Source organism: Chlorocebus sabaeus, chromosome 22, assembly GCF_047675955.1.
Source record: "Chlorocebus sabaeus isolate Y175 chromosome 22, mChlSab1.0.hap1, whole genome shotgun sequence".
NCBI lineage: Eukaryota > Metazoa > Chordata > Mammalia > Primates > Cercopithecidae > Chlorocebus > Chlorocebus sabaeus.
In genome coordinates this window covers 93,095,963-93,111,920 of record NC_132925.1, presented here as the reverse complement: position 1 = coordinate 93,111,920, position 15,958 = coordinate 93,095,963, and the positions used below count along the sequence as shown (strand labels likewise).

Below are 15,958 nucleotides of genomic sequence, written 5' to 3'. Positions count from 1 at the left end.
GGCACCCTAGTGCCCAGCCCAGGTTTCTTTGTGAACCCCCTCTCATTCCCCCCTGGAGGTGTGGAAACTGAGGCACTGAGAGGAAGATAACTAGTTCCTGTAGTATGTGATGTGATTGAGGTGGAACTGGAGGTTTCTCTTTTCCCTCAGGGTCTGTATTTTCTTTACTTTTCTTTCTTTTTTTTTTTTTTTTTCAGACAGGGTCTCACTTTGTCACCACACTGGAGTGTGATGGTGGTGAGATCATAGCTCACTGCAGCCTCCACCTCCCAGGCTCAAGCAATCCTCCTACCTCAGCCTCCTGAGTAGCTAGAACCACAGGTGTGCGCCATCATGCCTGGCTAACTTTTTAAAAATTGTTTTAGAGATGAGGTCTCACTGTGCTGCCCAGAGTGGTCTCAAGCTCCATGGATTACAAGCACGAGCCACTGTGCCCAGCCCAGGGTCTGTATTTTCAAGAGAAGAGCTCCTGGGTTGAGGAAATCTAGGTATGTTTAACCTGGGAAGGTGGCTTCCTGAGAAGAAGCTGCTTGCAGACTTGGGTCTTCAAGAATCAGCAGAATGAATGACATCTGGGGACACCTCATCACCACTCCCCTGAGATCTCCCCTCCCAAGGATCCCAGGCTCCTCACACTGTCCATGCAGGAAGCTCCTGCTCCACCCTGCAGCCAGTGCTGCCAAGGACACGGAGTGATGAGGTTGTTCACACACTGCTGGGGAGATAAACTGACATGACCACTGTAAATGACTGTTTGGAATCATTTAGCAGAGCAGAAAGTGTGCCTACCCCACAACCCACAGTTCCACTCCTGGCTTCATGCCCTAGAAACTGCACAGATGCAGCAGGACAGGTGCAAGAGACTGTTCACTAGCAGCGCTGTTGGGAAGAGTCCCAGCTGGAAACTACCCAACTGCCATCCAAGGTGCAACAGCTACACAGAATCTTCAGCAGTGGTGAGAATGGATGAGCTGCTGCTACACCTAACTAGATGGTGACTCTCATCACCGTATTCTGAGCGAAAGAAGTCGGATACAGTCTGTGTACTGTATGAAATTCAAAAACAGGCAAAACAAACTAATTTTAGAGATATATGGTAGAAAATCAAGGAAATTATTATCTGTACAATCAGATTTCCTCCAGGTGGAAAGACATAGAAAGGGAAAGGAGAATGAAAAGAGAAACTTCAGAGAAGAGAAACGCGATCACTCTTCTCTCTTTGCAGAAAATAATTCTTTGGGGGAAACAACTAATCAATAAAACAAAATAGGATGACTGAATAAAAGATCAGGCATATCTGTTATCACAAGCAATGTGAATGCATAGAATTCTACTTTTAAAATAAAAAGTCCTCATGTTGGGTAGAAAAAAACCCATCCACATACTACTTATTAGAGACACACCAAAAACAAAGTGGCATAAATAAGGTGAAAGTAAAAAGATGTGGCTGGGCTTGGTGGCTCACACCTGCAATCCCAGAACTTTGGGAGGCTGGGGCGGGTGGATGGCTTGAGCCCAGGAGTTCGACACCAGCCTAGCCAACATAGTGAGACCTCGTCTTTACAAAAAATTTTAAAAATTAGCCAGGTGTGGTGGCATGCGCCTGTGGTCCCAGCTACCCGGGAGGCTAAGATTGTGGTGAGCTGAGATCACGCCACTGCACTGCAGACTGGGCAACAGAGTGAGACCCTGTCTCAGAAAATATTAATTTAAAAAATTAGAAATTAATTAAATTTTTTAAAGATAGGCAGAAATATATTTCTATGCAAGCCAAAGTGGCAATGGCAATGTTAATCTTTAAAAATAATTCAAGACAAACGATTTAAACAGAAAAAGAAAGCTATTTTGTGTTGAAAAAGGCACAAATTGCAATATGTAACATCATAAAGTTCTGTCCATCAATAAAATAACATCAAACATATGAAACAAAATCAATCAGCAATACATGAGAAATTGGAAAATCTCTCTTGCAGTGGGAGAGTCTTCTCCAACTCACTCTGTCCTTGAGAGATGGAATAGCTATACAACTACTAATAAAATAATATTAATAATTAGAGCAATACATTATTTAAAAACCTTATTGCGTGTGCCCAAGCAAATTTATAACCTTAAAGATGTTTATTATTGAATAACAGAGAATGAAAATAAATGACCTAAATACTCAAATCAAAAAACTGTAAAAAGTAGAAAATAAACCAGAGGAAAATCTGAAGGAAAAAAAGTACAAAATATAAAATTGTACCTTAATCAATTAGAAGAACCGCCAAAATTAAGAATGAACTCTGATCTGGATCTTTGAAAAAACAAGTAATGTTACATGGGACAAAGGGCATGTTTTCTATTGGTAGGGTGTAACCCACTAAGATAATACAGCAGGCATGAACCCTGTATTCCTCACAACACAGCTTTGAAACATAGAAAGGAAGAATTGTGCAAGAAGAAATAGACAAATTCTTAATTTTTGCAGTAAACTTCTTAGAAATCAACAAATTATGTAGCCGTAAAATACGTCAGGTGTTGAGATCATTTGAATAACACAATCAACAAGCCTGATCCAATCAGTTATGCCTCAAACTTTGTTCTAAAACACACACTTTTAACTTTTATTTTAGGTTCGGGAGTACATGTGCAGGTTTGTTACTTAGGTAAACTTGTGTCACGGGGGTTTGTTGTACAGATTATTTCATCACCCAGATACTATGCCTCGGATCCAACAGTTATTTTTTCTGCTCCTCTCCCTCCTCTCTTAGATCACTAAAACCAAGGAGACCCCAGGAAAAATGCTGCTGTTGTTCCCCTCGATATGTTCATGTATTCTCATCATTTAGCTCCCACTTATAAGTGAGAACATATGGTATTTGGTTTTCTGTTCCTGCATTAGTTTGCTAAGGATAATGGCCTCCAGCTCCATCCATTTTCCCGCAAAAGACATATCTCATTCTTTTTCATGGCTGCATAGTATTCCATGGTGTTTGTGTAACACATTTTCTTTATCCAGCATCATTGATGGGCCTTTAGGTTGATTCCATGTCTTGGCTCTTATGAATAGTGCTGCAATGAACATTCCTGAAAACACACACTTTCATTTCAGACGCACAAGTAACACTCACTAAGACTAATCAAATACTAAGCCACAAGTAAAACCTCAAAAAATTCAAAAATGCAGAAATAATTAAATTCATATTCAGTTGTGCATCACTTAATGACAGGGATACAGTGTGAGAAATGCATTGTTAGGCAATTTCATCACCATGCAAACATAAGACTGTGCTTACACACGCCTAGATGGTACATATATATTTTTATATATATGTATTTTTTCATCAGGAAAACCAAATGTCCCAGCACCATTACTGAATATCAGTCATTTCCCTTACTTGTCTGCAATGCCACTATCAAGTACCATATATCAGTTTTCTATATATGCTCCATTATAATCTTATGGAACCACTCTTGTATATGTGGTTTGTAATCGACTGAAATGTCATTATGTGGCATATGACTGTAGTGATATAGAGAAAAAGAAACTCTCATTCCTCCCCAGAACTAACCACCAGGAAATTAAATAACACCCTTCTACATAACTCTTAGGCTAAATAAGAAATATACTGTGAAATTATAAGCAATACAGAAATGAATGACAATGAGGACAGTATGTATCAAATCCTGTGAAATATGGCTAAAGTGGGACTCAGAGGAAAATTTACGGAATTAACTGAAAATACTAGAACACAAGGAAGTCTAAAATAATGAACTAAGCACACTACTCAAGAGGTTACAAAAAGAGCAATAAAATAACCACATGGAGGCATCTACTTCTCATTTTGGTATATTTTCTTCTACTTTTTTTCTTAAAAAAAAAAGATTATGAGCAATATTTTTTAAGAAAAAAATGTGCAAGAAAATATACCGAAATGAGAAGCAGATGTCTCTGCGTGGTGGGACTCCAGGGGAAGTCTCCTTTCTTTAGGTTCAACTGTGTTTTCTAATTTTCTACAATAAACATGCACTACTTTTATAATCTGTTTAAAGAAAAGAAAGCAAGCTGCTTTTGGAGTACTATCGTGAGTCACTCCTACTGCAGCCTAAAAGCCTGCCTGTTTCAGCTATTCCCTTAACAGCATGCCTACTTTACAGACAAGGAAACTGAGGTCACAGGCCCAGACCTTTTTCTTAAGCCCCAGCACTAATGATACAGCAAAAACCAGCAGTCCCCACTCCAGAGAGGCTCCTGGCAGACTTAATTCCAGGAAGCTCTGCCATCCCACCCACAGCCAACCTCCAGGACTACCCCAGAAAAGAGAAAAGAGTCAGCTCAAGTTTACACATGTTTAATCCCTGCTCTCCTGGTCCCAGATTCCAGAATCCTTCCAGGCTGCACTTCCCTTCTCCTGCTCACCCAAGGCCTAGTCATCCACCACACTTCTCACCAGGATGCCAAAGCCAGACCCATTCTCCCAGGGGTTACTCTTCCCCACCCTGGCTCTTGTTGAAGATGGACACATGACCTTGGTCAAACCTCCATCTGGCCCCATTCAGCAAAGGCAAGGCAGGAGGAGGAAGGGGTAGGGAGGTCAGGAGCCCATCTGGGGCTGCAGCAGCCAGCACAGGAACAGGAGGCAGGCAGAGGCGCAGGGACCTGAGAAGGCTCCATTGCTCATTTGCTTCTTGATCCATTTTGTGTATTTGGTGACGCGGGTGTACACGCCTGGATTCTGTGCCTTGGCGCAGGCCTTTTCCCAGGACAACACCCCAGCCAGAATCCATCTGCCCTCAACTTCACAAGCCAATGGCCCTCCAGAATCCCCCTAGGCAAAAAGAGAGGAGTGGTGGAGGCTGTGGGTCCAGCTGGGGCTGCGGGGCTCTGGGGACCCATGCCCACCCTCTGAGCTCTGCTGGGAGGCTTTTCACTCCCCCAGGGCCTCACTACTTGGGGGCCTCTTTCGGCTCCTCAGCTGGGACCCATATCCCAGAACCGGAGCAAAAGTCAGCATCACAGGGGAAGGAAGACAGGAGCAGAGCACCGCCAGGCGATGGTGACGGAGGGAGGCCGGGCCAACCCCGCCCCAGGGAACTGCCTCCACCCAGGAGTGATTCCCAACAGAAGTGGAGCTACCAGAACCTCTCAGAAACTCACATAGCACAAGTTTTCTCCATAATTGGTGGCACAGATCATGTCCCCCAGGACAAGGGGGACAACTGGGGGAAAGAAGGACTTCTTGTGGTAATGCTGGTCACACCTCTTGTTGTCCATGATAAACACCTCAGCCTCCTGCAGCTCTGGGGTCAGCGTGGAGTTGGCTGTGGAGCCCAGCAGGGTGAGCAGTGACCTCTCACTCCACCCAACCCTGACCTCTGTCCAGGGTCTTGTCCCCTTCACTCTGGAGACTCAGCCCAGCCACCCCCTGTCATACCTCCAAGCCCTCCCCTCCTTTACCGGCCCCTCCCCCTGCAGTGCAGGCCTTGTCTGAGAAGTCCCCGCCCTCAAAGGCTCTGAGTCCAGATCCCCTTCTTGGGAAACTTCTGCTTCTGAACCAAGCCAGCCATAACTCAAGTCTCATTGCAGCTGCTTCCAGTCTGGTGCCCAGCCCCACGCGGCTTCCCTGCAGACTGTCAGCTCTGCCGGCATGGCGGCTCTCTCCACCTTCGTTAACACTCGCTCCTCCTCCAGGGCCTCAAGGCAGTCCCTCTGCCCAGAGCTCATTCCGGATCCCTCCCAGCTGGATCTCAAGACCACCAGACAAGAACTTTGCCTTGTTTTCCTCAGCCTGTGCCCACACCCACACCCAAACATGACTTCCCTCCAGGCAGGGCATGCATTTCTAATCCCAAGGGCTGGGTGCTGACACTCAAAGTGTGTCAAGTGAATGAATGAGTGAATGCCCAGTTCTGAGCTTCTGTAAGACACAGATGGTCATGCCCAGCCCAGGCACTACCAGGCCTGAATGAGGTGTCCACATGAACAGTGACAATGGTCACCACATGAGGAGTGGTCCTAACACATTCAGAGAACCAGGTCCAGCAGGAAAGGCCCCAGAAGGAAAGGAGTGTGCTCTCGGTGGTACCGCACCCACCTCCCATCCCATCCTGCTCACCTGAAAAGCGCTGCTTAACCTGGCTCCAGCCAGTCACCCAACACTGTGTCCCAACCTTCAGGTTGAAGTTGGGTTCCGGGAGGCAGATGGGCTGCACATACTCGCTGAAGGTGACAGGTGCTTGAAGGTGGACAAGGGCAACGTCACCCATGATGAAGGTCCGGCCCCAGTACTTGGGGTGCATAATGATGTCCCTCACAGGGACCTGGAGGGCCCTGCTGAAGTTCATGGGCTGCAGCTTGGAGGTGCCAAGCACCACTGAATACTCTTTGGTGCTGTGGGAGACAGAGAGCCCCACCTGGTAGGTATCAGACTCCCAAGCAGGGACACACTCCTACCCTACTCCAGTGGGGACGCAGCCCTACCCCCTTAGCAGGAGTCCTGCCTCCACCCCATCGGCCTAATCTAGCCTGAGGGCACTGAAGTTCGGAGAGCTGCCTGCCTCCTCATTCATCATTCAAACTGATTCAAGGTGGCCTGGTCTGTGTGCTGTGCGTGCAGGTGTGGAAGTGTTGGTGTACACATACGCTTTCATGTGTGATGGGGTAGGGCGCATGTTCTGGGTTTTCCTGTTGCTCAGTTGAGGGTGTAATCTTTGTTGCTTGGGGCTCCTGCCCTAGCTCAGTCCCTGGTCCCCAGGAGACCCCGAGCACAATTCTCACCTATCCCAGATGCCCTTCCCACTTCCTCCCTCCCTCCCTCCCACACTGTTTCACTCAGGAAATGAGGAAGCTGGACTGGGCCCATGGTAGCTCGGGGTCTCCAAGCCCTGGACACATGGGCCACACTCACCCTTGGATGCAGTGGGCCGCAGTCACCACCCAGCTGGGGTCAATGAGGGCCCCTCCACATACGTGCTCATTTTCTATCCGGAGGCTCACCTCCCAGGGCCAATGGCGGGTCATTTCCAAATCCTCCAACCACCAGGGCTCACCACAAACTTCAGGAAGAAGTGTGCCAGGGAGACACAGCAACCACATAGAGAAGAATGAGAAAGACTATGACCTATATGCCCTACAGGGCCAATGTGCACAAAGCTGTAAAGTCAGGGGCTCTTCCCATTTCAGCGATGGGGAGAGTGAGGGTGAGAGAAGGGCAGTGGCCTCTGCCCAAGAGCTTGATGGAAAGTGACAATGACAGAGGTAAAAAGCATCAAGGCAGACACATGGAGAGATTGAGATTCTGAGTCACAGGGAGCCTTCAGCCCAGGACCTCAAAACAAAGGCAAGCAGAGAAGGAGCCCCAAGGCAAGAAATGCGTTTTCTTGCATCTGGGGAAGTTCCTCCCACTTCTGAAAAGCTATAATGCTTGCTGCATTTCTTAGATGCAGAAGGCCTCTGTCCCCCACACTGCTCAGAGTCAAGAAAAGCTCCTGACTTCTGTGTCAGAAGTTTTCACATTGAACATTCAAAGTGCCAGCAGGGAGACCCAGAGGCCCCTCACTCACAGGCCACACACTCAGTTTGCACACAGTTCTATCAGTCAAGTTATACGGTTGTATGAATGTATGAAGAAACACAGATGCAAGCACTCTAAATAAAATAGTAGCTAACATTGTATTTTTAAAAAATCAGTGCACCATGATGATTAAGGATTGGCCCAGGAGTGCAAGGCCGGTTCCACATTAGAGGAATTCTCAGTGGATTCTCCACATAAAAGGCTCTAACCATCTGAAGACAGAAAGACCATGTGCTTTCCTCCATGGACACAGAAAAAGGCATTTGAAAAATTTAACACATATTTATGACTTACAAAAAAAACCCTCTTATTAAACTAGAAACAGACAGAAAATCCTTAACTTTACAAAAGTTAGATATACCCCAAACTTACAACAAACATCATACAACACTAAAGAACAGGCAGAGAAGACCCTATCCCACCAGAGACCAGGAATAAGGACACTTTGTGGAAGGAGGGCAGAGGAAATAATTGACAGAACGCAAGGGGGCTGCTGGGTGCTGGTTTAGCCTACATTTTTTTTTTTTTTTTTGAGACAGGGTCTCGCTCTATCACCCAGACTGCAATGCAGTGTCACTGCTCACTGCAGCCTTGACCTCCCAGGCTCAAGCGATCCTCTCACCTCAGCCTCCCGAGTCACTGGGACTACAGGCGGTTGCCACCACACCTGGCTAATTTTTTAATAATTTTTTATAGAGACAGTCTTGCTATGTTGCCAGGGCTGGTCTCAAACTCCTGGGCTCAAGCAATCCTCACACTTCAGCCTCTCTACATACTTATTCTACTTTTTAACCTGGGTGGTGATGACACAGGTGTGCTCACTGTGTGACAATTCCTTCAGCTGGACCTTCATAATTTGTGCTTTTTGGAATGCATATAATACTTCAATAAAACAATTTCCTTTTAAAAACGATAATGTTTTCCTATCCCAGCACAACCAACTAGAAAATACACTGAAGTAAGATATATCTTCAGCAGCCAAAAAATGCTAAAGTTCATAGAATTAACTTACCTTACACCACACAAGACTCCTGTGGTAACAAATTTAAAACTCTAATAAAGGACACAGAAAATGATCAGCATAAATGGCAAGACAGTCCGCTCTTAAAGAATAGTTAAGGCCTGGCGCGGTGGCTTACGCCTGTAATCCCAGCACTTTGGGAAGCGGAGGCAAGCAGATCACGAGGTCAAGAGTTCGAGACCAGCCTGGCCAACATAGTGAAACCCCATCTCTACTAAAAATACAAAAAATTAGCTGGGTGTGGTGGCGGGCGCCTGTAATCCCAACTACTCGGGAGGCTGAGGCAGGAGAATTGCTTGAACCCGGGGGCCAGAGGTTGCAGTGAGCTGAGATCACACCACTGCACTCCAGCCTGGGCAATAGTGCGAGATTCTGACTCAAAAAAAAAAAAAAGAAAGAAAGAAAAAAGAAAAAAAGACAGCTAAATATTTTAGATGTAATTTTTCCAAAATTAATCTATAAATTCATTTTGTAAGTTAGAATTTTTAAGAAACTTGATAAACTTATTCTGAAACTGAAACAGAAAAACAAAGTTCTATGAATAGCTCAGTCTTTGAAAAAAGCACAGCAAAGAAGGGCCATTTGTCCGAGCAGATATTAAGACACATGTGAAAGCCATAATAATAAAAACAATGTGGTACTGTCACAAGGACAGACAATGGAAAGTGACAATGGAAAAGAATAGAGAACTTGAGATTGTCCCGTGTGCTGCATAAACTTGATGTAAATGAAGGAGCCACCACAATCAGTGGGTAAAAGAAGGACTGGTAAGTACATGGTGTTGGGAAAACTGGCTCACTATAAGAGAAATAAGAAAACCAAAACTGGATTCCTTGCTAAAAGCACTTGAAGATCTAAAGGTGAAAGGTAAAACTGTAAAATTAATAAATGATGTGACATGAGGTAGGAAAGGACTCCTTAAAACCTCAAACACAAACCATAAAACATAAACTGATTAACCTGATTATATCAAAATCGAGGGGTTTTGGCCCGGGAACAAAGTTAACAGACAGAGGACAGATAGGGAGGAAATATTTGCAATATCTAAAATGAACACAAGACTTTTATTAGAAAAATGCAAGAAACTTTAGGAAACCAACAAGAAAAAAAAAAAGATAATAGGCAAAAGATAGAGACAAGTAATTTATTAGAAGAGGAAACTCAAGAAGCCAACAACATATTGAGACATGATCAAACTCATCAGTAATGAGAAAAATGAAAATTAAATCAATAAGTGATTTTTTAATATATTAGATTGGCAAAAAATGTAAAAGCAGGATCACACTAAGGGTTGGTAGGTCTGTGCCAACCTATATACCTTTATGCACTGCTGAAGTAGGAGTTTGAAGAACTGACCACATTAGAATATGGATGGTAGATAAAAGTATGGTATCAATGCACACTTTTGAAGTTGTTAAGTGTACTGTGGTTATGGAAGAGAAAATTCTTAGAAAATACATACCAAAATATTTAGCAATAAAGAGCCATGCTGTATCACCCTCCACTGATTCTGAAAAATCCACTGATGCTGAAAACTTTTTTCAGAATCAGCCTCCACTGATTCTGAAAAAAAATATATATGTGTGTGTGTTCCTTGTACTACTTGTATTTTTGCAGTGTTTTGTAAGTTTAAAATTATTTCCAAATTTTAAAAATGTCTTAATGAGGCTGAATTAAAAGAGGGGAGAGCAAAACGAGATACAGAGAACATACCATTTATGTAAATTAAAAATACATGCACCCAAGACAGCAATATGTATTTTTACAATAGCACACACAAACAGAATGATCCCCCAGAAAGATTAAGCAGGTGGAGAAGGGGGAATGGGAGTGGAGCCTGGACAGAAACAAGGATAACTAACTTAATCCATCAGTCATCCAATCTATAATGAATCAGGGTAGAGTTCTGGCAGGACCAATGAGAATGGAGGCCCATAAACTGAGGAACAGGAGTAACCCAACCCTCCATGCCTAAGGTGTAAGGACAAAGACAGGAAACCCAGAAGAGCTGGGCTCTGCTGACACTGCCACAAGGTCCGGGAAGCTCTGTCTGCAACTGAACGGCTTAGAGCTCGAAAGGTTCTGTGTGCAAAAGGGTCTGAGACGAGGCCTAGGCAGAATTCCAAGAGGCTCAGCATTCCTCTGGCAGGCCAAGATCTTCTTTCCTCTAGACTGTCAGGTCTGTATGTTCTGGTAGCTGCAGGCTGTTCTTTAGAAAACAGACCCCTTAGACCAAATGCCTGTTTCCTACAGACCCAGAACCACTGTCTATGTGACTCCCTTCAGACATACCCTCCCAAGAGCTTCAGCTTTTCCTGCAGCAGGATCTCACCCTACCTACCTGGATTGGTTGTGTCCTGTGTATAACCTGGAGGAGAAAAGAGGGACAGAGATAAAGCAAGCATTCATGACAGGATGACAGCAAAGACGTGCATTTTAAAATTAGTTCATTCATTCATTCACCAAATAGGTCCTAATCTCTCACTCTGTTCCCAGCCTGGAGCCAGAGGCCAGGGAGACAGAGGCGTGTCAAATAGAGCCTACTCTTAAGGAATACAGTGTCCAGCAGCGTGGACAGAGGTAAATACACAACCACCTGCATGAGATCAGTGCAGGGACAGGGCGGCAGGCTTCAGGGGAGCCCAGAATAACTGGTGGACAGCAAAGACCACTTCAGTGGTAGGAGGGCTTACTGTGCCAGGTGTTAAAGATGAGAAGGTGAAACAGAAATGAAAAGTGATCATCACATTCCTTGCAGGAGGAACTTCGTCCTGTATGCCAGAGACTCCAGAGGAAGAGAAGCAAGGCCTGTGATGGCAAGAGATGAGCCAGGGGAGGAGAGTCAGGCATCAGTCATGAAGGCCTCGAAAGCTGAGCCAAGAAGCCAGGGTGAGACCCTCTGGGAAAAGGGAGATCAACAGAGGTATGACTGAGCCAGGCTTGTATTGTGAAAGCAGTATAGATATCAGACAGGAAGATGACAAGACTGAGGCACTGAGATCCCACCAGAGGCTCTGCAGAACCAAGGCAAGAAATGAGGAGGTCTGAATGACGAAGTGACTGTGAGAACAGACACAGTGTTCTCACAGGTGTTCTAAGGTGTGGGGGACTTAAGCACATGGGCGGGTCTAGGATCACACCCCAGTTTCTGGTTTTGGAGAAAAGTGGCTGCCATCCACTTAGTTAGGAAACAATGAGAGAAGCCAGTTGGCAGGAAGAAGAAGACCTCAGCATTGACCCCAAGGGGTTGAGATGTTTCTAGGTCTTTCAGGTAGAGATGTCCAGGAGGCAGCTGCACATCCAGACATGTTTTATGAGGCACCATCACATAAATGGCAACTCAAGTGAGTTCACCCAGTGAGCAGTTAAGAGGGGAGGAGCAGGAAAAAGAGAGCAGCTTAGGGGGCACGAACACGTCAGGGAAGAACATGTCTGCGGCATGGGACAGACACAGAGGAGAGGGGGAGTTACCCTTGAGGTAGAGGAGAATCAGGAGACTGCAGAAAATGAAAGAGGAGGGAGTGGTACGAAGGTCAGGGATGATCAGGGTGGAGACAGCCCAGGAAGGAGCTAAGAGTTAAGTGGGGAGCGAGGAGGCACTGGTGGGAAGCATGGAGTGAAGACAATTGGGAGTTCTGGCAGTGAAGAGGCAAGAGATGGGGGAGGAAAATCAGCAAATCGAAAACAAGAGGGTACCTATGAGAGAGGATGGTGGAGGGAGTGTCGTACAGGGAGAGCCCACACAGCAGGGCACAGGTGAGCCGCTGGCCCTGCACCAGAAGCAGGTCTCTCTGACTCCTAAAGAAGTCGGTGAGGGTGGTGCTGAGCAATCCAGCTTGGAGGAGCCCCTGTGGGTTTGGGGACTGGGTTCAGGAAGACAGCACCTGAATCCCGTGTTTCCTGAGGGAATGATGGGCTACTAGGGAGGCAAGCTGGGTTGGAATAGAGGATCTGGGAAGAAGGTGAATTTTAGAACACTCCTGTAGTGATGGGGACCAAGAATTTTCCTGGGCCAAAGAGCATGTCCAAGTGGGGTCTCCAGTGGGGCTCAGCTCCGTGCGAAGATCACAGCCGGGGGTGGAGGGGGAGCCTATGAGAGGCCTGAGGGCGGCTCAGTTGGTAGGGACATTAGCCACGATGTCCAGACTGGGAGAGAAGGAAAAGACTGCCAGTGGAGAAGAGAAGGCAGGGGTTCCCCACAACGCTGGTCCAGGGGACTGTAGGACAGGTGTGGCCTGACGGAGGAGGCCAGAGGGGGCAGGAGTTTAAGATCCTGGAATTGCCCTAGCGAGGTCCTGGGAGCGAGTAGTAGAGGAAAGCTGATCCAGGGATGTGTGGGCCGCAAAAATCCCCGACCCAGGAGTAGGCAGCCACACCCAAGCGGCAGTCCCCCGCCTCCAAGGCCAGGCACGGAGCCAGAGGCGGAGCAGGGCTGGGGGCCGGGGAGAAGGAAGGTAGAGCTGCCGAGGAGCGCCCACCTCACCCCAGCTCAGCGGCAGCAGAAGCAGCAGCGGCAGCAGGACGTAGCGGCTCAGGACCAAGGGCCTGGAAGTTCCGGGCCCCACGCCGAGGCTCGACAGCGAGACGGCCATGAGGCTGGGGAGGTGCCACCTGGCGACTGCGGAGACGGTTCCCGAGAGCCCGGCACGTGCCTGGCGTCGGCACACGTGACCGCACTGTAGCACGTGATGGCGCCAGGAACTCCTGACAGCTCCCCACAAAGCTGACACATTTCCCTTACCTCCACCTCCTGCCTGTTCTTGAGGAGCCCTGTGTCTGTGATTGCTCCCAGCGTAGCGGGCCTCATGCAAGCACCCCCAAGAGTTTTAAGTTGGTGACAATGCCCCGAGAACCTGGCCGGTGAAGGTGCACCACATCCCTGGACTACTAATGGCATCTTGTTGCCCAGCCTCTGACTACACCCTTGATTCCCTGCACCCAGTGCACTGGAGAGTTTCACAATTACTCTTGCTTTGAAAATCTGGAAAGATGGAGAAAGCACAAATAAGGAAAAGAACGGTAAGGCTATGGAATCAGAAAATATGTATTTGAAAAAGTGGTATTTGAGCTGGATCTAAGACCACTATAAAATAAGGACTCTTGGGGGAGACTAGAGAAAGGAAAGGCCTGTGTCCTCTTCCACAGATAACCAGTAAGATCGTGGCAGCTAAAAGGAATGGGGTGGCTTGTGCCAGGCCTTGGGCTTCCACAGGGATTTTTTGCAGAAGATGCTGTCTTTGGATCTGCTAGGCATGGCAGAGATTGGGAGGTGATCAGCTAGACTTGGAGCCACATTCCCTCCCCAGCCTGGCACTTAAGTGGGTCTGCATGAATAGAGGTGATGCGTGCCACTTCCATGCCAAGGCAGTCAACAGGAGGTTGCCTTTTCTATTGTTAATGCAGAGCATTGCTTCTCAAAGTGAGGTCTCCAGACCAGCAGTATTAGCATCAGCCAGGAACTTAGAAATGGACATTCTTTAGGTCTTTCGGGTAAATTTACATTCTTTTAAGGTCTTTCTACCTGAAAGACAGAGAATGTAGGCCCCATCCCAGACCTACAGGATTGAAAACTCCAGGGGTGGAACCAGGAACCAGGAATCTGTAATTTTGTTTTAAGGGATGAGGTTTCCTCCTGTTCCCCAGGCTGGAGGGCAGTGGTGTGATTATACATCTCTGCAGCCTCAAACTCCTGGGCTCAAGACGTCTTCCTGCTCAGCCTCCAGAGTAGCTGGGACTACAGGCACAGGCCACCATGCCCAGTTAATTTTTTTTAAGAGACATGCTACATGCTCAGGCTGGTCTCAAGCTCCTGGCCTCAAGGGATCCTCCTGCCTTAGTCTCCCAAGTAGCTGGGATTATAGGGATGAGCCACTGTATGGCCAGTAATCTGTATTTTACAAGCCTTAGGGGATTCTGATGCAGTTAAAGCATTAACTACAGGACTGAGAGCAAGCCACGAGATGGAGAAAGCTATCTGCTGACCAAGAACGCTGTAATGGGATGTTCTAGGAAAAAAAGTTAAATTTGTTTTATTAATCTATGAATAAATCAGTGGTTTCTTAAAGCAGGTGGTGCTATATTCATTAAGAGACTGGGTTTGATGTAAGCTCTCAGTCTCTCAGCCTTAGCCTTCCTCAGGCAACAGAAGGGACTGATACAGACTGTCCACTGAAGCCTACCCATACCTGGGGGTTAAACATTCAACCCTAGAAGGGCAAAGGGCAAGAGGTTGGGAGGGGGTTGATCAGCAGCTAGACAGAGAGACTCCAGGACACCAGACTTTGTAATGAGAAGAGAGAACCTATGTATACTACAGTGAATCTCTCTTGCCCTTCTCCCGATGGGATCGCATCTTTCGTAGCCAAGTGGGAGGGAGCAGCAAGGAGAAGCAGTAGATGAGGAGGAATATTTCTCACACCCGAACTTCACTCCTGGGCCCAGTTCCAGTGTCTCTTGATCCCCTATCCCTAACTGTAGAGACTGTTAAACTCAACTACAGAGCTCCCTGCAGAGATGCTGATGGCTATAACAGGCATACAGGGAACAAGACCCATTGGCTAAAACCATCCCTAGAGTTCATGTCTGAGGAGGCAGGGCCTCACCTGTCCTTCTACGTTTTAATAAGAACCATAAATAGCTTCCTTAGTTAAATGGGAAGCCAGTTCTCTATAGAGTATGTTATATTCAACCAAACTCCCCAGTGAGCAGAGCTTCAGAAACAGGAGACTCTCCAAACATTTATTTAGTTGATTTCTGAAAACTCCACACTCCATAACTGCCTCAACACAACTTTTGGTGTCCCTGAAAGTGGCCACTAGAGCACTGAGGAAGGGGATGCCAAGAATGGGTTGCTCCAAAAGAACTAGTATGGCAGAGGATGTCCACTCACAGATGGATCCACACTGGGCTGCAGGGGATCTTCTCCCAGCCCCAGACAGTGGAGCCAGAGTGGAAGTCCCAGGCCTCACACCTCTGCAGGGACCTGGTAACGCCTCCTTCACTCTCTCTGAGCAATCACCCAGCTGGCTGGTTTCACAGAGTCTCAGGTGGGAGCCCTGACACCAGAACCACATTGAACGCTTGTTTCACCGTTGATGATGTCTCTTCTTTGATAGATGTTCCCCCAGATATTGATGAGTCGCCATGGCCCACCTGGCAGGGCAGCTGGCCCTCTAGCTGCAATCGCTTCACTCCTTCCTTCCCACCAGCCAGAGCACAGCCCTGGTACAGGCGTGGCTAAGGAAAGTGACCAGAGCACCAGGCAGGGGCGTGTTCCAGGCCCCAGTCTCCCTGCCATGCTCTATTGTATGGATCTCCAGAGGGCCCGTGGATTCCAACTGGGATTTGCAGAAAGGGCATTGGGAAGGAGTGGGAGGTTGGTCAG

General features: G+C 47.0%; 1 protein-coding gene across 4 annotated transcripts; it reads right to left on the bottom strand.

Moving 5' to 3' along the window:
• Positions 1–169: 169 nt before the first annotated feature.
• On the bottom strand, positions 170–15,651 carry LOC103227548 (putative serine protease 45). Of its 4 annotated transcripts, XR_012090646.1 has the most exons (8): positions 15,464–15,651; positions 10,916–10,942; positions 6,888–7,035; positions 6,096–6,370; positions 5,138–5,301; positions 4,640–4,808; positions 3,911–4,022; positions 2,963–3,066 (listed from the first exon to the last, which is right to left on the bottom strand). XR_012090646.1 is itself a non-coding variant. In XM_073010279.1 (7 exons), the coding sequence occupies exons 1-7, from the start codon at positions 15,645–15,647 to the stop codon at positions 2,936–2,938; spliced, it is 1,098 nt and encodes a 365-aa protein (XP_072866380.1). In that variant the 5' UTR covers positions 15,648–15,651; the 3' UTR covers positions 170–2,935. The 4 variants fall into 4 exon arrangements, 3 of the variants coding, with proteins under 3 accessions (XP_072866380.1, XP_072866381.1, XP_007982171.1); XM_073010279.1 differs by lacking the exon at positions 3,911–4,022 and having other exon boundaries at positions 170–3,066; XM_073010280.1 differs by lacking the exons at positions 3,911–4,022; positions 10,916–10,942 and having other exon boundaries at positions 170–3,066.
• Between the last annotated feature and the right edge of the window lie 307 nt (positions 15,652–15,958).